The following is a 26,468-nucleotide window of genomic DNA, read 5'->3' as shown; positions in this document are numbered from 1 at the left end:
CAGTTGTCTTGCAGTGAGGTAGTAGTAAGGGCAGTAAGTCCCAGGGAGCAGCGCACAGAGGATTCGGAGGAAGAGCAGCAGGACGATGAGGTGACTGACCCCACCTGGTGTGCAACGCTTACTCAGGAGGACAGGTCTTCAGAGGGGGAGTCAAGGGCATCAGCAGGGCAGGTTGCAAGAGGCAGTGCGGTGGCCAGGGGTAGAGGCAGGGCCAGACCGAATAATCCACCAAGTGTTTCCCAAAGCGCCCCCTCGCGCCATGCCACCCTGCGTAGGCCGAGGTGCTCTAAGGTCTGGCAGTTTTTCACAGAGACGCCTGACGACCGACGAACAGTGGTGTGCAACCTTTGTCGCGCAAAGCTCAGCCGGGGAGCCAACACCAACAGCCTCACCACCACCACCATGCGCAGACATATGATGGCCAAGCACCCCGCAAGGTGGGACAAAGGCCGTTCACCGTCTCCGGTTTGCACCCCTGCCTCTCCCCCTGTGCCCCAACCTGCCACTGAGATGCAACCCCCCTCTCAGGACACAGGCACTACCGCCTCATGGCCTGCACCCACACCCTCATCTCCGCTGTCCTCGGCCCCATCCAGCAGTGTAGTTCAGCGCACCGTTCAGCCGTCGCTTGCGCAAGTGTTCGAGCGCAAGCGCAAGTACGCCGCCACGCACCCGCACGCTCAAACGTTAACCGTCCGCATCGCAAAATTCATCAGCCTTGAGATGCTGCCGTATAGGGTTGTGGAAACGGAGTCCTTCAAAAGTATCATGGAGGCGGCGGCCCCGCGCTACTCAGTTCCCAGTCGCCACTACTTTTCCCGATGTGCCGTCCCAGCCCTGCACGACCACGTCTCCCGCAACATTGTGCGCGCCCTCACCAACGCGGTTACTGCCACGGTCCACTTAACTACGGACACGTGGACAAGCACAGGCGGGCAGGGCCACTACATCTCCCTGACGGCACATTGGGTGAATTTAGTGGAGGCTGGGACAGAGTCAGAGCCTGGGACCGCTCACGTCCTACCCACCCCCAGAATTGCGGGCCCCAGCTCGGTGCTGGTATCTGCGGAGGTGTATGCTTCCTCCACTAAAGCACCCTCCTCCTCCTCCTCCTCCTCTGTCTCACAATCAAGATGTGTTAGCAGCAGCATGTCGCCAGCAGTCGGTGTCGCGCGGTGTGGCAGCACAGCGGTGGGCAAGCGTCAGCAGGCCGTGCTGAAACTACTCAGCTTAGGCGATAAGAGGCACACGGCCCACGAACTGCTGCAGGGTCTGACACAGCAGACCGACCGCTGGCTTGCGCCGCTGAGCCTCCAACCGGGCATGGTCGTGTGTGACAACGGCCGTAACCTGGTGGCGGCTCTGCAGCTTGGCAGCCTCACGCACGTGCCATGCCTGGCCCACGTCTTTAATTTGGTGGTTCAGCGGTTTCTGAAAAGCTACCCACGCTTGTCAGACCTGCTCGTAAAGGCGCGCCGGCTCTGCGCACATTTCCGCAAGTCCCACACGGACGCTGCCACCCTGCGCACCCTGCAACATCACTTTAAGCTGCCAGTGCACCGACTGCTGTGCGACGTGCCCACACGGTGGAACTCTACGCTCCACATGTTGGCCAGGCTCTATGAACAACGGAGAGCTATAGTCGAATACCAACTCCAACATGGGCGGCGCAGTGGGAGTCAGCCTCCTCAATTCCTTTCAGAAGAGTGGGCCTGGTTGGCAGACATCTGCCATGTCCTTGGTAATTTTGAGGAGTCTACCCAGGTGGTGAGCGGCGATGCTACAATCATTAGCGTCACCATTCCTCTGCTATGCATCTTGAGAAATTCCCTGCAAACCATAAAGGCAGCTGCTTTGCGCTCGGAAACGGGGGCGGGGGAAGACAGTATGCCGCTGGATAGTCAGGGCACCCTCCTGTCTATTTCTCAGCGCGTACAGGAGGAGGAGGAGGAGCATGAGGAGGATGAGGAGGAGGGGGAAGAGACAGCTTGGCCCGCTGCTGACGGTACACCGGCTGATTGCCTGTCATCCTTTCAGCGTGTATGGCCTGAGGAGGAGGAGGAGGAGGAGGAGGATCCTGAAAGTGATCTTCCTAGTGAAGACAGCCATGTGTTGCGTACAGGTACCCTGGCACACATGGCTGACTTCATGTTAGGATGCCTTTCTCGTGACCCTCGCGTTGCACGCATTCTGGCCACGACGGATTACTGGGTGTACACACTGCTCGATCCACGGTATAAGGAGAACCTGCCCACTCTGATTCCCGAAGAGGAAAGGGGTTCGAGAGTGTTGCTATACCACAGGACCCTTGCGGACAAGCTGATGGTAAAATTCCCAGCCGACAGCGCTAGTGGCAGAAGGCGCAGTTCCGAGGGCCATGTTGCAGGGGATGTGCGTAGATCGAGCAGCATGTACATCCCAGGCAGTGCAACAGTCTTTAAGGGCCTGGCCAGCTTTATGGCTCCCCACCAAGACTGTGTCACCGCTCCCCAGTCACGGCTGAGTCGGCGGGAGCACTGCAAAAGGATGGTGAGGGAGTACGTAGCGGATCGCACGACCATCCTTGGTGACGCCTCTGCCCCCTACAACTACTGGGTGTCGAAGCTGGACACGTGGCCTGAACTAGCCCTGTATGCCCTTGAGGTGCTTGCTTGTCCTGCGGCTAGCGTGTTGTCGGAGAGGGTGTTTAGTGCGGCTGGGGGAATCATCACAGATAAGCGTAGCCGCTTGTCAACCGACAGTGCCGACAGGCTAACACTCATCAAGATGAACAAAGGCTGGATTTCCCCAGACTTCTGTTCTCCACCAGCGGACAGCAGCGATACGTAAGCAATACGTAGGCTGCACCCGCGGATGGAAGCTACGTTCTCTCTCACCATCCAAAACGGGGACATTTCTGCTTCATCAATCTGTGTCTAATATTCCTCCTCCTCCTCCTCCTGCTCCACCTCCTGAAACCTCACGTAATCACGCTGAACGGGCAATTTTTCTTAGGGCCACAAGGCTCACTCAAATAATTTTTCAGAACAATTTTTATAAGTTTCAATGCGCTTAAAAGCATTGGAACTTTAACTTGAACCAATTTTTCGTTACACTGGGCTGCCTCCAGGCCTAGTTACCACTTAAGCCACATTAACCAAAGCGATTAATGGGTTTCACCTGCCCTCTTGGCTGGCCATGGCCAATTTTTGGGATGTACATTAGTACTGTTGATACAGCAATTTGTGTGGGCCCTCGCCTACAGTGTAATCAAATTAATTTTTAGCCCACCTGCATTACAGCTGACGTTACCTCAGCTGTGTTGGGCAATGCAATGGGATATTTTTGTGTACCGCCGGTGGGTTCCAGGGAGCCACCCATGCTGTAGGTGCACACTGAGTTTTTAATACATCTGTACACTTCTAAAGAACCCGTCTGACCGGGGCATGCAGTGTGGGCCGAAGCCCACCTGTATTACGCACGACATTACTACCTCAGCTGTGTTGGGCAATGCAATGGGATATTTCTATGTACCGCCGGTGGCTTCCTGGCACCCACCCAGGCAGTGGGTCCACAGGGAGTTAAACCTACATGTGTCCACTTGTAAAGAATCCCAGTCTGACTGGGGCATGCAGTGTGGGCCGAAGCACACCTGTATTACGCACGACATTACTACCTCAGCTGTGTTGGGCAATGCAATGGGATATTTCTATGTACCGCCGGTGGCTTCCTGGCACCCACCCAGGCAGTGGGTCCACAGGGAGTTAAACCTACATGTGTCCACTTGTAAAGAATCCCAGTCTGACTGGGGCATGCAGTGTGGGCCGAAGCCCACCTGTATTACGCACGACATTACTACCTCAGCTGTGTTGGGCAATGCAATGGGATATTTTTGTGTACCGCCGGTGGGTTCCAGGGAGCCACCCATGCTGTGGGTCGACAGGGACTTCACAATAGGGAGTTGTACCTGCCTGTGTCTATGAATTAAAAAGCCCGGTCTGACTGGGGCATGCAGACACCTTGACAGAATGAATAGTGTGTGGCACATAGGTTCCCCATTGCTATGCCCACGTGTGCAGCTCCAGATGGCGGTGGCACAGGATTCTATTTCTCATTGCTTCTGTACAGCATTGTGGGCTATCGCTCCGCCACTTTTAAAGAGGGTCGCTGCCTAGCCGTGCCAACCTCTGCAGTGTATGCCTGCGGTCCCTCGTCATGGCAGACGCAATTCTAAATAGACATGAGCGTGGTGTGGCATGAGGGCAGCTGAAGGCTGCGCAGGGACACTTTGGTGTGCGCTGTGGGGGGGAGGGGGTGCGGTTGGGCAGCATGTAACTCAGGAGAAGTGGCAGTGGAGTGTCATGCAGGCAGTGATTGTGCTTTGTTGGAGGTAGTGTGGTGCTTAGCAAAGGTATGCCATGCTAATGAGCGCTTTTCAGAAGTAAAAGTTGTTGGGAGGGGGGGGGGGGCCACTCTTGCCGCTATTGTGGCTTAATAGTGGGACCTGTGAACTTAGGATGCAGCCCAACATGTAGCCCCTCGCCTGCCCTATCCGTCACTGTGTCATTCCCATCACTTTCCTGAATTGCCCAGATTTTCACACATGAAAACCTTAGCGAGCATCGGCAAAATACAAAAATGTTCTGGTCGCCCATTGACTTCAATGGGGTTCGTTGTTCGAAACGAACCCTCGAGCATCACGGGAAGTTCGTTACGAATAACGAACACCCGAACATTTTGGTGTTCGCTCATCTCTACTAGTGACGTAGCATAAACCTGTCAAGTGGGTTTCTAATGTCAAATCCCTGAGGCCTCGTGACCGCTGCTGCCAATGTAAATAGAGGACTGTAACAGCAAATAGTGGTGGCGGGGCAGCAGTGCAAAGCGGGGGATGAGCATGTGTGTTTTTTATTTTACCGCACACCTTGTGCCTCCTACTGCCACCAATGATTGATAAGTCAGAAAACCCCTTTAAGAAATCTCCCAAATATCTTTGGTGGCCTTAAGAACAGTATGTGTCTATACCTTTTATGATTAGTGCAAAATAAGGACATGAAGTTAATACTTTATAAGCTAGTGGCTGAAGACAGAGGCTCCAAAAATAACCAACGTGACAGTACTAAAAAAATTTATTTTTGTTTGTTTTACACTATCCAATTTCTCAAACATTATAAGCACAGGAGAAAGCGTACATTTCAGATGACAATAATGACAATATTGTCATAGCTGGCTGATTGCTAATTGCTAACTAAGCTATCACGGATTCATGGAAAGTAGGGGTGGAAAATGCCAGTAAAGTGCAATGTATTTCAATTTTCCGATCTTTTCACTAGACCTCCTTCAGTTTTGCAGTGATTTAGTTAGTTACATGTCATTAAAGCATACATTCTTCTGGTTGGAAAGGTTACTATAGCTTATGGCAATGTGATAGATAGAGATAACCATTTATTTAGCTTTAATTTTAGACTATTGAATAGTATGCCAAAAGTTATGTTGCTTCTTTATAGTCAAATCAGCTTTGTATCTATTTACACAATTCATTACTATCAATATGGAAGGCCATGATGAAGTCTCTACAAATCCACCCAGTTGGTAGTTTTGTCTGTTTTTATACTCTAAGACCAATATCACACAAACATAACTTTTGTATCAATTTTATGGCTGCAATTTTGTATTATAGATGGGTCTATTGACCTGTTTATATTACACTTATGAGAAAGCAGTCTAATCCTATATTTTGGGTATGGATGTTTTAATTATTCTATGTATTATTTTTGTACTAAACATATTGAGATGGTATGTAATTCTAAAAGCTTTTTTTAGAACAGACTCATAGACCTCCAACAATCAAAGTCTTTACCTGTTACATTGTTGGTCAGTTATAATCTTATGCAGACTTCTTTGCTTAAAATGCAATATAAAAGCTATTGAAATCTCATAAAACCACAAATACCAAGAGAAAAAGAAAAAAAGAAGTAGAGTATATACAGTATTTATTACTGCGAGAAAATCAGTCTAGAATCGTATATCCTCAGGCCTACAGCTGTTCTCAATTACCTTTCTTGGATCAATATTACCAGAAATAAAATATGATACTATTCATACCTTTTGAGCCATCTATTCATTGGTGGTGAGTAGAAATTGAAATAAATTTATCTCTGGCAAATGCAGTATAATAAGAAAATAATATTAACTTTTACAAATTCTACATTTCATCTTTTTTCGAACTTGTTATTTCAAGTTTCTAAGTCAGACAGCAAATCTAAATATGTTATCGCCAAGGTGGTAAAGCATAAAACATAACAAACAAACCCATTTTGAAAAGTTTTTAATAAATAGTCTCTTTTTTTACAGTAAAAATTTTAAATATATCATGCAGTCCATATAATTTAAAATAATTTACAGGCTGAGGTAGGGGTGGGGAGAAGGTGGAACAGCAAGAAGTGTCTACTTATGATCGGCCCTTTCTGCTGAGCACACAGACACAAGCTGTATCTATCCGTATGAACCTCCACGCTGCTTGCTTCCCTTCCATTGTCAAAGCTTTGACAAACGTATGCGTGGTGGTGCAATAGGAGTTCCAATGCTTTGCATCAATCCCACGGCATCCACTTGAAACTGGCTTTGGATCTCTACATTTGGTCTCAAAAAAGTACTGTTTAAAAACGTTATTATTTATATTGACTTCCCCCAACACAGTTACTTCCTTGCCCTTGATGTCCGTGGCTGTGGTTTTTTCACCAACCCACATACTGACACTATCGCATACAGAAAACTCCCCACGATGGAGCACTGGATGCACCGTTCTTTTAGCTCTGATAGTTTTATTGAGGGATTCCTCATCGTCTAAATATTCCAAGTTCCGCAGGTCCTCTGACAATGGTGGAGGTTGGGTGCTGAACAAAACCCTTGGAGAGCGAAATTTCCTCTTCCTGAAAAGTTTAGGGTCAACTGTAATGTTGTGAAAAGTTGCAGGTTCATTTGTCTCTATTCTGCCATGATTTCGGTGAAGTGACTTAGTTCGATGTGTGTGATGATGCGGAATACGATGCTTTGTGGATGAACCGGCTGGGGCATGGTCCTTCGTCTTTGGTGCAGCCTGTATGCCGATCAGAAATGCTATAATCAGAGTGTAGTACAACATGGACATTACTTTTTCCGCCTAGAAAAAAGAAAAAGCTTGATGAAAAAAAACTGATAAAAACATATTGTAAAATTTTAAATAAAATTAACAATTATAGAATTGAGTAACAAAATTCTGTAAACCTATGCTTGTGGACCTCTGTGAATAGACATGGGGGAGCTGTACTGTATGTAAAACACATATGCAGAAAGGCAGAAATAACTTTTTCATAACATTTTACACTGACTTTTCAAATAAGGAATTTCAAAGAAAATATGAAAAAACAGAAAAACACTGAAATTAAATGATAGACAGAATTTTATCTGCAGCAAACAAAAAAGGGAGCTTATGAGTTTACTGCATTGAACTTAATAATAAAACAGTGTGCCGCGAGTGCTACTGCAGAAATATTAACCTTTGAACATTATGCTGATACCTAAAAATATATTCTGCACAGAACTTTGCATGTAAAAACATGATGGTAAAAAGCAGGTTTCATCTTACAGGGATTATCCAGTTTAAAGATAAAATAAAAAGGGCTGCAAGTGGGCTAAAACATGCCCTGGCAATCCTACACTACAGCTCTTGTGTTCTCCCAGTCTTGGTTTACATGTGAAAACAATGTAGTCACATTGTGTCCACATGTAAACCAATCAGTGGCTGCAGGGGTACTGGCATCACGGCTCCATAATAAGAGTCATGATGCCAGGAGTATGACATGTTACCACTACGATCACTGATTGGCTGCAGCAGTCACCTGCAGTACAAAATGTTACTGTTGGCTGCATAACAGAGACCACCACAGTATTGAGTGGGCTGCAGTGCTGATTTGCCAAGGCAGAGATTAGGTGATTAGTGTTTTTCTTAGGTTTTAGCCCATTTGCATCCCCTTTTTAAAATTGAATAACCCATTTCAGCAACCCAGTGCAAATAACTTTTAATGCCATGTTGCAATGCTAAGAAAGGCATCTAACTTTGTTAAACTTTATTAAACAAGTTAAAAGGGTTTTTGCATTTGGAAAACATAGATTGCCTATCCTTTAGATAGACCATCAATAGTAGATTGGTGGGGATCTGCCAATAGGGACTCCCACCAATTAGCTGTTCATCAAGTCAGCTACTGAGCTGATTTCTGTTTCTACTGTATGGCCAGGCTTGGTATTACAGGCAAAGTTCCCCTTGAATTGACCTGTGATATTATGCCTGACTACTGCAGAGAGAACAGAGCTGTCTGCTTCCTGCAGAAATCAGCTCAGTGCATTACCGCACCAAGACTGTGAACAGCTGATCAGATGGGGTCTGTACCAGGAGGCAGACCACTTCCATTCTACTTTTGGTGGCCTATCCTGCAGATAAGTCATCGGTATTTTTCAACTGGACATCCCCTTTAATGATTACTATGATGTCCATTACTTACATTTACATCCCTGGGTATAAAAGCACATTAGATATATAGACCTTGCATGTTTTGCAATTAAATCACCTTTAAGCAATCTTTTCTCTAGGCAAAAATGACTAAAAACTTTCATAACATTGCACATTCCACAAATTACTTTAAAAGAGTTGTTGCATTTAGACAGCCCTATACCACATGAAATTCTACCCTCCCCCTAGCCCCCAGAATGAACTGGGAGGGGTGGCAATTATTGCAAGGAAAGTGCCCAGTATGTTGTTCATTCCTTCAGGAAAAATTAAAGCCTACACTGTGTCCACTAAAATGAATGGTCACATCCCCGTGGAGCCGCTGGATTTTTCCTTGATATTGCATTGACATACAGAGCATTGTGGAGTTTAACTGGATTAATTGTCACTAAGATAAGTCTTCCAGCACCACAATAATTTAAGATATGTAGCACATATATTATATTTGCTCCTTCAGGCACTCATACAGTTCTTCGTTCTACAACCCCAATTATAAAAAAATTTGGGACGCTGTATAAAATGTAAATAAATGTAAAGAAAAAAAATGTAATGATGTGGAAATCTCATTTAGCCATATTTTATTCACAGTCGAACATATAACACATATCAGAAGGTGAAAGTGAGACATTTCTTCCATTTCATTTAAAAGTATCAACTCATTTAGACATTTATGGCAGCAACACATCTCACAAAAGTTGGGCCAGGGACATGTCTGCATTGTATGGCATCCCCTCTTCTCTTTACAGCAGTCTGTACAGCTGGGTTTACATGGGACAAATGTCAGGCAAACAATGCCCAATACTCGGCCCTGTGTGTCCTCACTCCCGTGCTCCTGCAAGGGAGCTAGTATTGCTGGGTTGCTCACAGAGTGGCCAGCAGGGCGGTGGGGCGGCAGGAGGAGAGTTCTCTCTCCTTTCGTTTCACCGCCCCTCTACAGTGACATAACACAGTGGCCATTCAGTACTGAATGGCCGCTATTTACACTGAACAATGAGCGATCAACTCATTGTTTATGCTGCATAGACGATGGACGATGAGCTGATCGCTCATCGTTCAATGTAAATAGCAGCCATTCAGTACTGAACGTCCGCTATGTTATGTTCATGAAGAAGGGCGGGGGAGCGAGAGGTGAGAAATCTCCTGCAACCTCCCCACTGAGAGCTAAGGATACTAGCTCCCGTGCAGGTGCACGGGAGCTAGTATGTGCGGGGACGAGTGTCAGGCATCATTTGCCCAACGCTTGTCCCATTTAAAACGGCCTCAAATGTCTGGGAAGTGAGGAGACCAATTGCTGGAGTTTTGAGAGAGGAACATTTTTGTCTGATGTAGGATTCCAGCTGCTCAACAGTCCGGGGTTGTCTTTGCCAGATTTTTTGTTTCACAATGTGCCAAATGTTTTCTATTAATGAAAGGTCAGCACTGCAGACAGCCAGTTCAACACCCGGACTCTACTTCTGGGAAGCCATGCTGTTGTGATGGATGTAGTATGGGGTTTAGCATTGTCTTGCTGAAATATACAAGGCCTTCCCCGAAAGGGACATTCATTGTCTGGATGGAGCATATGTTGTTCACAAACCTCTATATACTGCTCAGCATTGATAGTGCCTTTCAGGTTAAGTAAGCTGCCCATGCCGTAGGCACTAACGCAACCCCATACCATCAGAGATGGTGGCTTTTAAATTGTACTCTAATAACAAGCTGGATGGTCCCTCTCCTCATGAGTCCACAGGACAGGGCATACATGCTTTTCAAAAAGAATTTACAATTTTGATTCATCTGACCACAAAACAGTTTTCCATTTTGCCTCAGTTCATTTTAAATGAGCTTTGGCCCAAAGAAGAAGTCAATGTTTCTGGCTTGTGTTGGTATATGGCTGCTTCTTTGCATGATACAGCTGTAACTATCATCTGTGGATTGCACGTCAAACTGTGTTCACAGACAATGCTTTCTGGAAGTATTCCTGAGCCCATGCAGTGATTTGCATTACAGAATCATGCCTGTTTTTAACGCAGTGCCGCTTGAGGGCTCATAGATCTCGAGTATCCAATGTGGACCGTCAGCCTTGTCACTTGTGTTCATAAATTTTTCCAGACTCTCTGAATCTTTCGATAATATTATGTGCTGTAAATGGTGGGATATTCAAAGTCTTCACAATTTTATATTGAGGAACATTTTCTCTGAACTTCTTTCACAATTTTTAGATGCAGTTTTTCACAGATTGGTGAACCTCTGACCATCTCTACTTCTGAGAGACTCTACCTCTTTAACATGCTCTTTTTATACACAGTAATGTGAAATTGACCCTCCGGCTGTTTTACATTAGTACCACTTTCTTGTCTAGCCTATTGTTACCCCTGTCACAACTTTTTTGATGTAGTTAATTTTTTTTAATGAAAGGGAAAAATGTTTCCCTTTCCCTTTCTGATATGTGTTCTATGTTCTATTGTGAATCAAATATGGTTATTTGAGATATCCAAATCATTGCATTATTTTTTCTTTACATTCATTTACATTTCTTACAGCATCCCAACTTTTTTGAAACTGGGGTTGTAGTTAATAGTGGAGGATCTGAAAAGAGAGGCTTATTTTTAAAGCATTCATATGCTCTATATAGGACATATGGACACAAATCATCTTAAGAAGACACCTTTACTTCCTCCATACCATCCAGTTCTATCTAATATACTACAATAAAAAATAACAACAAATAACATAAAAATGATAACTATTTTCTGTTCTGAAAGAAGTAAGATAATCACATTGTAAAAACAGAATGTAATTATGCAGTTTGTGCTAATGACAAGAATTGAGATAAGTTGAAAGAATACCTCCAATAACTGTGATTCTGGGTCCCTGGTGTTGCCTATACAACATTCTACTAAATTCATCACATACTGACATTGCAACAGAAAAAAGACAAAATAATCAATATTTGTCAATCAATCTTTAGTTGAAAAACAAGAAATTCCTTTTCTCTAAGTCTTTAATCCTATACATTTGCTGCAATCCCATAATCCATTTGATGAAAAATGATCAGAGTGCCTGTGAAAAGTCATTTATAGAAGTCTGTCTTGCGCAGAATGTTAATGTCTAGTACAACCCACATACATTGCTTAATATCCTTATGGCCCATGTAATATAGATCAGATGGCTTAATATGTGTGTTTGAATTTTATCCCTGTTAAAGTTAACAAGTGACCTATTTGTCATGAGGAAGCTATTATAGAGGCCAGCAAATCAAAGCATGGCCAGTTTTATATGGCACATCAAACACTTTCTGCATTTTGTTTCCCTGCTTGCAAATACCTGGAATATTCAAGTGTGTAATCCAGAACAGCTCTCTCAGCAAGAGTGAAACCGTATCCATGTACACAACTCCAGGTTAATGCTCATACTTACATAGCTGAAGGACAGAACAAAACACTAAGGAAAAAATTGATATAAAAGGGCAAATTTACTATTTTGTTAATGATTTTTGGCAAATCTGCTGCAGATTTTGATGTGCAAACATGTAAAAATCTGCATGTAAAACTCGGATTTTGACATGGATTTTGGTGTTGTTTTTTAAGCATATGTCATTCTCTCAGGGCTCCTGCAGATGAATGTGGGCTCAGATACACTTTCGATAGCGCAACTGTGAAGGTCGCACTATCACTCACATATCGGCACTTTTAACTATACTTTCTGTGCAGCCCTCATTGACTTCTATGGTGCCTTAGGTGCACAAATGTGCAAGAAAATAGAGCATGTCGTGTTGTGAATGAACCCATTGAAAACAATCACTTACTGACTGAGGAGTGCATATAGATGCATCCTCTCACCATGCAGGTAGCTGACTACCAAATGGAGGAGCCAATAACACCTGTGCAGGACACTGCATGGTGAACTACATATATCAGAATGGTCTGGCACCCTGTATCCACTATGTGTGGGAGTGTACACCAAGCATCCACCCCCCTCATTATCAAGAGGCAGTGTGAGTGGTTGTTATATCGGTGTCCTGCACAGGTTTTATTGGCTCCTCCATTTGGTAGTCAGCTACCTGCATGGTGAGAGGAGGATGCATCTATATGCACTCCTCAGTCAGTAAGTAACGGCCATTTTCTGTGATTGTTTTTAATTCTTGATTTCCCCTTCTGTGAAGCATTTATATTAGTGTAGGGACACACTACATGCAAAGAACCGTGAAGTGGTTAGTGGGCTCATGTATCTTGGCCAACATCCAACCAATGCCTTGCATTTATTATCTATCATTCACATGCAGTGTGGCATTAAGACTCCAGGGGGAGCCCAGGGTGGCAGTACCAATGTGGTTCACTGATGGAAATGCAGGGCAACCTGCCGAATTATCATGGCGTCATTAATAGATTGCTGGTCTGCATGGTGAACTACATATATCAGAATGGTCTGTCACCCTGAATCCACTATGTGTGGGAGTGAAAGCCAAGCATCCACCCCCCTCATTATCAAGAGGCAGTGTGAGTGGTTGTCTTATCGGTGTCCTGCACAGGTGTTATTGGCTCCTCCATTTGGTAGTCAGCTACCTGCATGGTGAGAGGATGCATCTATATGCACTCCTCAGTCAGTAAGTAACAGCCATTTTCTGTGATTGTTTTTAATTTTGTTATTTCCCCTTCTGTGGTGCATTGAAAACAATCAGTTCTGTTCTCTGCATGCTCATATTTTGCTTGTGCAAATAAACTCTCATACTGCAGATTTAAAATCCACATCGTAGGTCAATTTACACTGTGGATTGTTCTACAGCATGTGGATGAGATATCTTCATTTTTGCCTATGTGCGTGCAAAATAATCACGCCTATTAGAACTATAGGTTTCCTATGAAGTGTTCACATGTCTGTTTTTTAGAGGCGCAAAGTACTCACACCTGCAAAGATAGGACATGCGTGTCTAGAATGCACGCCTGTAAGGTCCATGCTGCGTGTTAAAGATAGAACCGCACTCTGAATAGGTGTGAGCTGCGTATAATTACATCGTATGAACACACTATTTTGTGCATATGTGAAAAAAAACGGGGCGCTTCAGTCACGCGCATTTTGCACATGTGTGCAGCGCATTTTTTTCTCGCACATAGATGCGCAAACATCTGACACGCTTGTCTGAATGAGGCCTAAGAAGAGGAAACCATTACTATGAATGAAGCATCGCAGTTTCAGACCCTGTTAGAGATTTTGCACTGGGGCCCAGCAGGTTCAAGTTATATCTATGCATAGCAGACAAATAGTTCGCAGTGAAAAATACCTAATGAATCCACGGCAAAATTCACAGGTGTAACATGAATTGACATTTATTTTTGGGGTGGATTTGACTCAGATTTCAACTCCATTTTTGAATGGGTGAAATCAACGTTTGAAATCCACAACATAAATTGACATGCTCTGGAATTAAAATATGCACTACACGTTTATTGATGATGCCGATTTTTTTTTCTGTAGCACATGGATGGGATTTCTTAACTTCTCAGACACTTTGTTTGCACTTTAATGCGTTGTGGATTTTCAGTGGTGAAGAATATGCAACATATATAGTTAAAAAATAGTCAATTTCAAATTAACTACAAGACGGTGCTCAAAGATGGAGATATTCAATACCAAGAATATTAATGACTAGAGATGAGCGAGCATACTCGCTAAGGGCAATTGCTCGAGCGAGCATGGCCCTTAGCGAGTACCTGCCTGCTCGAGAGAAAAGGTTCGGCTGCCAGCGCGGGTGAGAGGTGAGTTGCGGCAGTGAGCGGGGGGGGGGGGGGGGGGGGAGAGGGAGAGAGAGATCTCCCCTCCGTTCCTCCCCGCTCTCCCCTGCTGCTCCCTGTTGGCCGCCGGCAGCCGAACCTTTTCTCTCGAGCGGGCAGGTACTCGATAAGAACAATGCTCGATCTAGCAATTGCCCTTAGAGAGTATGCTCGCTCATCACTATTAATGACGACAACAAAATAATTAATAATTATCAAGCTGGAATAATATTTACTTTCTGACAATCAATTCTAGTGTATGAGGTATTGGGCCATTTCATAGCCATCTTAACGGTTTACATTAATAGGATATAGGTTAGAAAGGGAACAAGATGGCCACCACTCACAACATCGGAGCAAGGCTAACTTGAGTATAATCTAACAAGGGAATTATCATGCTTGCATACTGTATATACAAAACTCTATATTTAATCATAACGTATTATTTAGTCACTACTTGACATCCAGGTGCAAGTCACAAGTTTTAGCCCAGCTGTCCTCATTGGTGTACACAGAAAAAAATGGAGACTACCGCTAAATATGGTGATATTTTCCATCTGGAACAGAAGGGCTTGGTGCTTGACTCCTCAATCTTTTTCCATGATGCTTGGGTCAATGATTCACTACTATCTGCCATAATGGGATTCTTTGGGACAGGGAAGTTCTACGCAAGTTCTTGCAACCTAATAGTAACAGGTAGTGAACCAACTGGACAGTTATCTTCAAGGGCCACATTTCAACTGTATGGGCTGCCTCTATAGTACATTTCCCTTGGCTGTTTTCACCATTTTAATATATAGAAACAGTATGTCAAATTTCTTACCTTTCGGTGTACAGTGTACAAAGCTGCTCTGTCCCAGAGGCCTTTATTCCATCCAAACACTGGGCTGAGTTGAGGCCCAGCATACCATCTGTACAAGAAGGTGTCTTGGAGGTGCTTTGCTGCTGATAGAATATAACAAGTGACATTAAGCAACGTTTTAAAAAGCAATATTAAGCATTAAAAATATATAGTTTAACGAAAAATACTGCACCTGGCTCTAAGAATGTGAAAGGTAGAAGAATTGATCTACTTAAAGGGGTTGTGCCAGGATTAAAAGGTATCCCTATCCTATGGATAGGAGAGAACATTCGGATCGGTGGGGGTCCCGACACTGTTCTGCTGGAGATAACGGAGTTCAAATGATCAACTATCTCTGGAAGTCCTATTGAAATAAATAGATTGGTGGTGCACATGCTCTACTGCTGCTCCATTCTGGCGGGGATCTTCAGGATGCTGTCAGGATTAGTATGGTCCTTGTGGTTTGACCCCCATCAATCTGATAATTATTTCCTATGCCATGGATAAGAGATAACTTTTAACCGTAACACAACCCCTTTAATTGTTCTACATTCTTACATTTAAAACGTAGACACTTTTAGTTACTCCATATCCTATATAGCATATACTGAACATCTGAATAATTTACAGCTTCTTCATTAAAACAAAAAGTTTTCGAAAGCTTTTTGGCACTAGAAAGTGTCTATGTGGAATCGCATTATTGAGTAATGAAAGATCGTCAACCTCATGCACTACAAATACGACTTCCAAGAATGCTTTCCGTTTACTGATGGAGACTTGCATTTGCACTCCAGATAGTTTTTACTTAGGAGCCAAAGGAAACGATCTTATATTATGCTCCTGTTTTTATTGGAGCCGTGAACTGCCAGCAAGCTCCAATGTCTCGTTCTGATGCCAGAGCTCAACATTTGAAGCCATACTGAATCTTGATGAGACTTGTTAGCATTTCCTCATGTTGTGTAATCATTCCACTTGCACCAATGTGTCCACCTGGTAAACTAGACTTTTTTAGGTACTTTATCTAAAATGAAACTCTTGATTAAAAGACCATTTTAGGTGTAGAGCTTCTTTACAGACCTATAAGTCAGTTCCAAGACATCTAATATAAAAAAGCCTACGGGCTTTTCTTGTGTCACACTTTGACCCCTTTGCATGACCTTTGGTGGATGATTTTGGTGTCATTAGATTTGTGACATCCTCACTGCCGCCGTAAAATCATAAAATGTGCGTTTAATGCATTGAGTGACTGTCAGGTAAGGACAAAGTTCCTATGTTTAGTCTAGTGGCGCAGTTGTGTTTCAGCCAACAGCGCTGCTAGGGAGAGTCAGGGCTCTTTCATACTGGCAAGGGTGATATCGGGCCATGATATACGCCCCAATACCGCCCTCCCAATCCATGTGGAAACCCCTGAATGCAAGGCATTTTAACATGACAATAGCCTTGCATCCCTATGGGGCCAAAGGAATTCCCTGGCATGGCTGACACAGCAGCGGTAGGGGATTGCAATGATCTCCCATTGCTTTTAATTGGGCTGGAACTGCTACCGCCAGCCCCATTGGGAACAATGGGCAATATTGCATACTGCGATCTTTTTCCCTGCATAGCATCGCAACGCAGATGTGAATGGACCCATTTTATGTTCGCGTAGTAAATTAAATCGTCACTAGCTTTCCAACAAACCTGTGCCTATATGATAACTAGTAAAAGTGCAAATCACTTTATTTGCCTAAAATATTTTTGTGCTGAAAATCCACCTAAAGTGCTGGTCACTAGGGTTCTCCCTTCCTTCTAATTTGCTGTCTACTACCCCTTATTAGGTGAAGTCTGTCTCTAGTAATAGAGGCAACAAGATGGATGACAGAAGGTTTAGGTGAGTGATGATTCATGCTGCTCATAGACCCCAATAGAGCAAAGAAGCAGAGACTCCTTCAGTGGTGGCTGCTGGATCTAATAGTAAGTGATTTTTTGTCCCACCACTACAGAAATCCCATCTACACTGCTCGGTATTTCTGTATAAAGTTCTACATTAAGCTATTATTTATGTGTGCGTTACAGAAGAATCTGCTGTTTTTCTCATGTGCAGGGTATATACATAGCAAATTAGGTAGCTGTGATTGAGTCAACTTAACCCCAGCAGCAAAGCTATGTGAACGACCCCACTGACATGACAGGTCCTCTTTAATTTTAGATTCCAAATATAAGGGGAAATTTTACTCATGATTGTATTTCTAATGGACATTTATGGAAAAAACAAGTTGGAATTCATGACAATTACAGGGAACCTGTCATCACCTTTGAGTGCCATAAACTACCTTAATTGGGCTCAAAGGTGAGGGAACGGGGAGTTCGGGAAGTTGTGTTTCATACTCACCGGGTGGCCCATTCCTGCCCTTTATCTCCGCAAAGTCCCCCAGATACCCTGTTCCCTCAACTTTGAGCCCAATAGTGTAGTTTATGGGGGTCAAAGGTGATGACAGGTTCTCTGTTAGAAGATACAGAAATTCTATTGTGGTTTCCAACAGGATTGCTAATCAGATACGGAATAAAGAAAACTGAGATTATCATCTCTGAGCAAATTTAAGAAAAAGCTACTACACCAAAAATAATTGAAAACATCTTTAGGTTCTTTACATGCATTTAACTTAGGCAGTCTGGTCTACAGTGGTTAGGAACAGCTAAAGTGTCTGGTGGCATAGGAACAAACAGGTGGGGAAGCTCAGTGGGTTAGCCATTTATCATTGTCTCAGGGAAACTTCACACTTCTTTTGAAGTATACTGCCCTAATATGACAGATTTTCAAAAGTTCTGCACTTTTCGATTTTTTTTCTTTGCTTTGTTTATACGTAGATTGTAGGTAAATCATTCATGAATACCGATCATGACATCTCCAAATGGGGCACTAATAATGTTGTGTCTACTAATGGCCAACTGTGATTAATGTCTTGGTTTATAAAAACTGTAACCATGAAGGCTGAAAAGGTTTCCTTTATTTAATGTAACATAAACATAAGAGCGGTTCATTAAAGCATCACTGAGGTATGGCAAACGCTGACAGATGTCAAGGATCCAAAGAAGGAAATTGAGTAAGAAATGCCAAATAGGTCTCCATTAAATTTGTTGAGGTTTCAGATAATTTAACCTGTTAAAAACCAGACCTAAAGGACCCAATGCATTTTAGAAATAACTTTTCTTTAACTTTAGCTATTAAAAGAATATTTCCAAGACAGATATGATACTATATTGAATCATTCACACATTGATTGGATACTGAACTAGAACTACTAGGACCCAACTGATCCCAAGATGTTCTCTCTTTTTGTCACACAAGTTAACCTATTAGGCATTATTGATAAATTCCTATGTGTGCAATGATAGCAAAGATTATAATGCAATTAAAAAGTGAATCTGTATATTGGCATTTATATCGCTCTCCATAGACTTCCATGTGCATTTTCATTCTCGAAATGGATCAAAGTAGTGCATGTTGTGTTTTAAAAATGTTTGCGCATTTTATATGCCCACTTGAGTAGATTTAACATTAGTATTTAATAATATTCAATTGCTATTCTTGATGGAAAATAGAATCTGTTGGAATACTGATGAAAAATGCACTAGCCTACTAAATATCACAGCTTCCCGGTTCCTTTAAAGAAGTGGAATATTGTACTGAAGATTTATTTAGGCCACATTTGATTTACCTATACTCTACAAATACAGAATGCATCCGTGTGCCTATACAGTGAGATACGTCTGCCATTATCCTGCATGCTGGAGTGAAAAAGGCAGTGGAGCAACCCCATGGTGGTGTGTAGAGTAGATATGATCACTGGAGTCCCTAGCAGGGTCTTAAAGAAGATCTATATCGAGAGATCCGTGTGGAGGTGCCACCAACCAGAGTTGTGCGTGTATGGACGGGGCATGAAACTGATATAGAGACACTACTGTATTATGGTGCAACTCTTCAAAAAGGCTTATTGAAAAAACATTTAGGTATAAGAGAATATTTTTATTGGATGAAATTAAAAGCCAGCAACAAACTCGTTTTGAAGCCTCTTCTTCAGTTTGGCTGGATTAAAGCACATGTGCTGCCTTCTCTGGCAGTCTCATTCTCCATGCATCCCCTGCAGCACTGGTGTTTTCCCTATGCATGACCAAGCATCCTCTTACAGCTATGGTTGTGCTTTAACCCAACCAAACTGAGGGACAGACTTTGTCCTCAAAACACGGTTATTGCTGGCTTTTAATTTCAGCCACTAAAAAAAATTCTCTTCTCCTGGATTTCCAAAAAGCCTTTTTAGAGGGTTGTGCCACAATCCACTAGTTCTCTCTGCGTCTCTATATCATTATCATGGTACACTTCTTTGCAGGATCCAGTTGTATTGAAAGCATAGTTGACTGCACTTTTTAATACACTTGAAAAATATGGTATAACAGTGCATACTGGTCAAACATATGTCTAAAGGAAACGTTTTTGATAGGTCTAACCAATGGACATATTTAAGCACATTAGACACAAATCAAGAGCCTTTCCCCATTATATAAATCTTCCAACATAAAGAGCTCACACTCATAACAAGGTTTCAGCAAGTAAGATTTTTTTGCACATAGAATTAAATGGTACAGTAAGAAAAATCAGGAAGCCAGTGTCAAATAGGCTTAGATTTAACAGGTGTTCTTAATTACTTAACCTCTTTTGGCCATAAGGGTGCAACAATTTTTTAATGAATTTTCATCTCCCCTTTTTTAAAAACCATTTTTTAATTTGACACCAAACATGGCCATTTGATTGTTTTTTGTGTGTGTGATGAGCTGTAGTTTTTATTGGTACAATTTTGGGGCACATCATTTTTTTGCATCTTTTTGTGAGGCAAAATAAGCATTTTGCCTCAGTTTTTTAGTTTTTTGTTTTACGGTTTTTGCCGTGCAGGATAAATAGTGTGTGGTTCCCTGATAGCAGACTACTTCTGATCTAATATTGATGACCTTTCCACAGGATAGTGCATCAATAGTTTAAAGCTACACAACCTCTTTAGGATCATTGTTAGATGTAGTACACTGTATAGTTGGGTACATGACCCGTTAACCCGTCATCTTTATTGAAAAGTCCTTTTCTTAAAACTTGTCTTGTGGTTTACAATCTCTGAGAATTTCCCATTAGGCTAATAATAAATTGCAAATGTTAATATATTGTAAAGCTCTATTTAAAATTGTTATTGTCTATTTCATTTCTCAGGCATCTATTTAAATTGATAGAAGTGGTACTCAAAGTGTACTTATGTTGCAAGACTAGAAATTTCATTCTCATTGTAAAAAGTTCACATTGGAGCAGCTGAAAACCCATCCTGTTCAGTCTATTTTCCTTTTTTTCCGAGGAGTTATTTTTTGCCATCCCACGGACTTAAATAGGCTATTTCGGTTCAAAATAATACATGCCGTGATTTTTTTTAGCACGCATGAAAAACGCAGGTCTGAATATCCCAATGCACATCAATGGGGATTATGCATGGGGATTACATGCATAATACGGAGTGTCAGTACTCCCATGTAAATGAGCCCTTAATGTGATTTGTATGTCCCTGCTGATCCAGATAGGTGGCACTGTCTGATCAATGTCACATTTATTTATAATTAGACTCCGGAAAACTGTATGCTAAAAGGAACCTTGCAACTAGCAGAAAAAAAATCCAGCAACCCTGGACCTTGTGAAAAATGCAAAAAAATCTGACTTAGTCAATCTGAATTTTTCATTTTTCTGGACAATTTATTCAAAAATCATAGACAACATTTTTTATTGTGCTCATCGACAAATCATACGGAATGATGACGATTACAAACAGTTTTGTTCATCTTGATCGTCACAACTTTTTTGGCAAATCAAAATAGGTACCTATGACCCAATCTTTGGCGAAAATCGTACGAAAATAAAATCTCCCAAAATGCATGCAAAAGAAGTTAGAGCCAATCAGCAGCAGGAGCACCTTGATGAGGTCACTAAACGTGTCCTCCATCTTGCATGCCTGCATCACATGAACTAGCCATAAATAACACTGACACAGTGGAACCAGCGGCCATTTTACAGCACAAAACAGAGAAGCTGCATCATGTTTATGTGCCTATATGTATAGTCTGTTGTTAACAGGGACAGCTATGCTGCAGAGAATGTATTGCTGTTGAGTTCGAAAGCTTGTATACCAGCACAGAAGTTACGTCTAGAGGAAAGAAGGTTTCTGCACTGACATGGAAGGGGGTTCTTCACTGTGAGAGCAGTGAGACCATGGAAGACTCTGCCCAAGGACATTGTGGACTTGATAAGAAAGTTTTAGAGGGGCCTGGACGTCTTTCTTGAGTGATACAATATTACATGTGATATCACCGATTACTTCAGAAGGGTTGTTGATCCAGGGATTATTCTGAATATCAGATTGGAGTCAGGGAGGATTTTTTTCCGTAAAATGAGGAATTTGCCTTTTAACTAGAGATGAGCGAACGTACTCGTCCGAGCTTGATACTCGTTCGAGTATTAGCGTGTTCGAGATGCTCGTTACTCGTGACAAGTACCACGCGATGTTCGAGTTACTTTCACTTTCATCTCTGAGACGTTAGCGCGCTTTTCTGGCCAATAGAAAGACAGGGAAGGCATTACAACTTCCCCCTGCGACGTTCAAGCCCTATACCAACCCCCTGCAGTGAGTGGCTGGCGAGATCAGGTGTCACCCGAGTATAAAAATCGGCCCCTCCCGCGGCTCGCCACAGATGCATTCTGACATAGTTCAGGGAAAGTGCTGTCTTGCTGGAGTTGCTATAGGGAGAGTGTTAGGAGTTATTTTAGGCTTCAAGAACCCCAACGGTCCTTCTTAGGGCCACATCTAACCGTGTGCAGTAGTGTGGAGGCTGCTTTTTGTAGTGTTGCACTTTTTTTTTTTTTGGATATCGGCCGTGCAGAGCATTGTGCCCTGCAGTAATTATACATACTCCAGGGCCAGTAGTGGTGGTGAGGCAGGGACAGAAGACATATATTTATTGAATATAGGCAGTGGGCCTTTCCAAAAACATTTGGGAAAAAAAATCTATTTGGGCTGCCTGTGACTGTCCTCAGTGTACTGGGTCTGTGCTGGGTGTTGTTGTCCTCCTAATTCATACGCAGCCAGCTAAGTGTTACAGCAGGCTTGCGCAAAATTATTTCCTGGCTCTGCTGTGCATTCCGTAAGCGAAGTCAGCCTCCAACCACAGGCCAATAAGTGGCACATTTAATTACAGCGTTCTGTTTCTGCACTACTGGTAATACAGCATGCTGAGGGGTAGGGGTAGGCCTAGAGGACGTGGACGCGGGCGAGGACGCGGAGGCCCAAGTCAGGGTGTGAGCACAGGCCGAGCCAGTGCGGTGGCCAGGGGTAGAGGCAGGGCCAGACCGAATAATCCACCAACTGTTTCCCAAAGCGCCCCCTCACGCCATGCCACCCTGCAGAGGTCAAGGTGCTCTACAGTGTGGCAGTTTTTCACAGAGACGCCTGACGACCGACGAACAGTGGTGTGCAACCTTTATCGCGCCAAGATCAGCTGGGGAGCCACCACCATCAGCATGCGCAGGCATATGATGGCCAAGCACCCCACAAGGTGGGACGAAGGCCGTTCACCGCCTCCGGTTTGCACCACTGCCTCTACCCCTGTGCCCCAACCTGCCACTGAGATCCAACCCCCCTCTCAGGACACAGGCATGACCGTCTCCTGGCCTGCACCCACACCCTCACCTCCGCTGTCCTCGGCCCCATCCACCAATGTCTCTCAGCGCAGCGTCCAGACGTCGCTAGCGCCACTGTTTGAGTGCAAGCGCAAGTACGCCGCCACGCACCCGCACGCTCAAGCGTTAAATGTGCACAATGCCAAATTGATCAACCTGGAGATGTTGCCGTATAGGCTTGTGGAAACGGAGGCTTTCAAAAGCATGATGGCGGCGGCGGCCCAGCGCTACTTGGTTCCCAGTTGCCACTACTTTTCCCGATGTGCCGTCCCAGCCCTGCATGACCACGTCTCCCGCAACATTGTACGCACCCTCACCAACGCGGTTACTGGCAAGGTCCACTTAACAATGGACACGTGGACAAGCACAGCCGGGCAGGGCCACTATATCTCCCTGATGGCACATTGGGTGAATTTAGTGGAGGCTGGGACCGAGTCAGAGCCTGGGACCGCTCACGTCCTACCCACCCCCAGAATTGCGGGCCCCAGCTCGGTGCTGGTATCTGCGGCGGTGTATGCTTCCTCCACTAAACCACCCTCCTCCTCCTCCTCCAACGCAACCTCTGTCTCGCAATCAAGATGTGTCAGCAGCAGCACGTCGCCAGCAGTTGGTGTCGCGCGGCGTGGCAGCACAGCGGTGGGCAAGCGTCAGCAGGCCGTGCTGAAACTACTCAGCTTAGGAGAGAAGAGGCACACGGCCCACGAACTGCTGCAGGGTCTGACAGAGCAGACTGACCGCTGGCTTGCGCCGCTGAGCCTCCAACCGGGCATGGTCGTGTGTGACAACGGCCGTAACCTGGTGGCGGCTCCGCAGCTCGGCAGCCTCACGCACGTGCCATGCCTGGCCCATGTCTTTAATTTGGTGGTTCAGCGCTTTCTGAAAAGCTACCCACACTTGTCATACCTGCTCGGAAAGGTGCGCCGGGTCAGCGCACATTTCCGCAACTCCAAGACGGACGCTGCCACCCTGCGGACCCTGCAACATCGGTTTAATCTGACAGTGCACCGACTGCTGTGCGACGTGCCCACACGGTGGAACTCTACGCTCCACATGTTGGCTAGGCTCTATGAGCAGCGTAGAGCTATAGTGGAATACCAACTCCAACATGGGCGGCGTAGTAGGAGTCAGCCTCCTCAATTCTTTACAGAAGAGTGGGCCTGGTTGGCAGACATCTGCCAGGTCCTTGGAAACTTTGAGGAGTCTACTCAGATGGTGAGCAGGGATGCTGCAATCATTAGCGTCACCATTCCTCTGCTATGCCTCTTGAGAAGTTCCCTGCAAAGCATAAAGGCAGACGCTTTGCGCTCGGAAACGGAGGCGGGGGAAGTCAGTATGTCTCTGGATAGTCAGAGCACCCTCATGTCTATATCTCAGCGCGTTGAGGAGGAGGGGGAGGAGCATGAGGAGGAGGGGGAAGAGACAGCTTGGCCCACTGCTGAGGGTACACATGCTGCTTGCCTGTCATCCTTTCAGCGTGTATGGCCGGAGGAGGAGGAGGATCCTGAAAGTGATCTTCCTAGTGAGGACAGCCATGTGTTGCGTACAGGTACCCTGGCACACATGGCTGACTTCATGTTAGGATGCCTTTCTCGTTACCCTCGCGTTACACGCATTCTGGCCACTACGGATTACTGGGTGTACACACTGCTCGACCCACGGTATAAGGAGAACCTTTCCACTCTCATTCCCGAAGAGGAAAGGGGTTCCAGAATGATGCTATACCACAGGGCGCTGGTGGACAAACTGATGGTAAACTTCCCATTCGACAGCGCTAGTGGCAGAAGGCGCAGTTCCGAGGGCCAGGTAGCAGGGGAGGCGCAGAGATCAGGAAGCATGTACAGCGCAGGCAGGGGAACATTCTCCAAGGCCTTTGCCAGCTTTATGGCTCCCCAGCAAGACTGTGTCACCGCTCCCCAGTCACGGCTGAGTTGGCGGGAGCACTGTAAAAGGATGGTGAGGGAGTACGTAGCCGATCGCACGACCGTCCTCGGTGACGCCTCTGCCCCCTACAACTACTGGGTGTCGAAGCTGGACACGTGGCCTGAACTCGCGCTGTATGCCCTGGAGGTGCTTGCTTGTCCTGCGGCTAGCGTCTTGTCAGAGAGGGTGTTTAGTGCGGCTGGGGGAATCATCACGGATAAGCGTACCCGCCTGTCAACCGACAGTGCTGACAGGCTTACACTCATCAAGATGAACAAAGCCTGGATTTCCCCAGACTTCTCTTCTGCACCAGCGGACAGCAGCGATACCTAAGCAATACGTAGGCTGCACCCGCGGATGGAAGCATCGTTCTCTATCACCATCAAAAACGGGGACATTTTTGCTTCATCAATCTGTGTATAATATTCCTCCTCCTCCTCCTGCTCCTCCTCCTGAAACCTCACATAATCACGCCGAACGGGCAATTTTTCTTAGGCCCACAAGGCTCAGTCATATAATTTTTCTAAACAATTTTTATACGTTTCAATGCTCATTAAAGCGTTGAAACTTGCACCTGAACCAATTTTTATTTTAACTGGGCTGCCTCCAGGCCTAGTTACCAATTAAGCCACATTAACCAAAGCGATTAATGGGTTTCACCTGCCCTCTTGGTTGGGCATGGGCAATTTTTCTGAGGTACATTAGTACTGTTGGTACACCAATTTTTTGGGGCCTTCGCCTACAGTGTAATCCAATTAATTTTTGCCCACCTGCATTACAGCTGGCGTTACATCAGCTGTGTTGGGCACTGCAATGGGATATATTTATGTACCGCCGGTGGGTTCCAGGGAGCCACCCATGCCGTGGGTCCACACGGAGTTGTAACTACATGTGTCCACTTCTAAAGAACCCCAGTCTGACTGGGGCATGCAGTGTGGGCCGAAGCCCACCTGCATTTAATCGGACGTTACCTCAGCTGTGATGGGCACTGCAATAGGATACATTAATGTACAGCCGGTGGGTTCCAGGGAGCCACCCATGCTGTGGGTGCACACGGAATTCCCATTGCGGAGTTGTACCTGCCTGTGACTATTTATAAAAAACCGCGGTCTGACTGGGGCATGCAGACACCTTGACAGAATGAATAGTGTGTGGCACATAGGTTCCCCATTGCTATGCCCACGTGTGCAGCTCCTGATGGCGGTGGCACAGGATTATATTTCTCATTGCTTCTGTACAGCATTCTGGGCAATCGCCCCGCCCCTTTTAAAGAGGGTCGCTGCCTAGCCGTGCCAACCCTCTGCAGTGTGTGCCTGCGGTTCCTCCTCATGGCAGACGCACTTATAAATAGACATGAGTGTGGCGTGGCATGAGGGCAGCTGAAGGCTTCGCAGGGACACTTTGGTGTGCGCTGTGGACACTGCATCGTGCGGGGGGGGTGGGGGGTGGGCAGCATGTAACCCAGGAGAAGTGGCAGCGGAGTGTCATGCAGGCAGTGATTGTGCTTTGTTGGAGGTAGTGTTGTGCTTAGCTAAGGTATGCATTGCTAATGAGGGCTTTTCAGAAGTAAAAGTTGTTGGGGGGGGGGGCCCACTCTTGCCGCTATTGCGGCTTAATAGTGGGACCTGGGAACTTGAGATGCAGCCCAACATGTAGCCCCTCGCCTGCCCTATCCGTTGCTGTGTCGTTCCCATC

General features: G+C 45.0%; 1 protein-coding gene across 6 annotated transcripts in view; it reads right to left on the bottom strand.

Moving 5' to 3' along the window:
* Positions 1-6,291: 6,291 nt before the first annotated feature.
* Positions 6,292-26,468, bottom strand: part of NGF (nerve growth factor) — a 91,279-nt gene continuing 71,102 nt past the window's right edge. For 3 of the 6 annotated variants that reach the window (XM_066600109.1, XM_066600113.1, XM_066600112.1), the window contains 2 exons: positions 15,098-15,219; positions 6,292-7,141 (listed from right to left, as the gene is read on the bottom strand). In XM_066600109.1, the coding sequence (XP_066456206.1) occupies positions 6,431-7,141; positions 15,098-15,219 (833 nt within the window). In that variant the 3' untranslated portion in view covers positions 6,292-6,430. The remainder of the gene's footprint in view (positions 7,142-15,097; positions 15,220-26,468) is intronic. The other 3 variants (XM_066600110.1, XM_066600115.1, XM_066600114.1) reach the window with 1 other exon arrangement.

Source organism: Eleutherodactylus coqui, chromosome 4 (assembly GCF_035609145.1).
Source record: "Eleutherodactylus coqui strain aEleCoq1 chromosome 4, aEleCoq1.hap1, whole genome shotgun sequence".
NCBI classification, from domain to species: Eukaryota; Metazoa; Chordata; class Amphibia; order Anura; family Eleutherodactylidae; genus Eleutherodactylus; species Eleutherodactylus coqui.
Note: the sequence above shows the minus strand (reverse complement) of the source record. Positions and strands in the feature narration are given on the sequence as shown.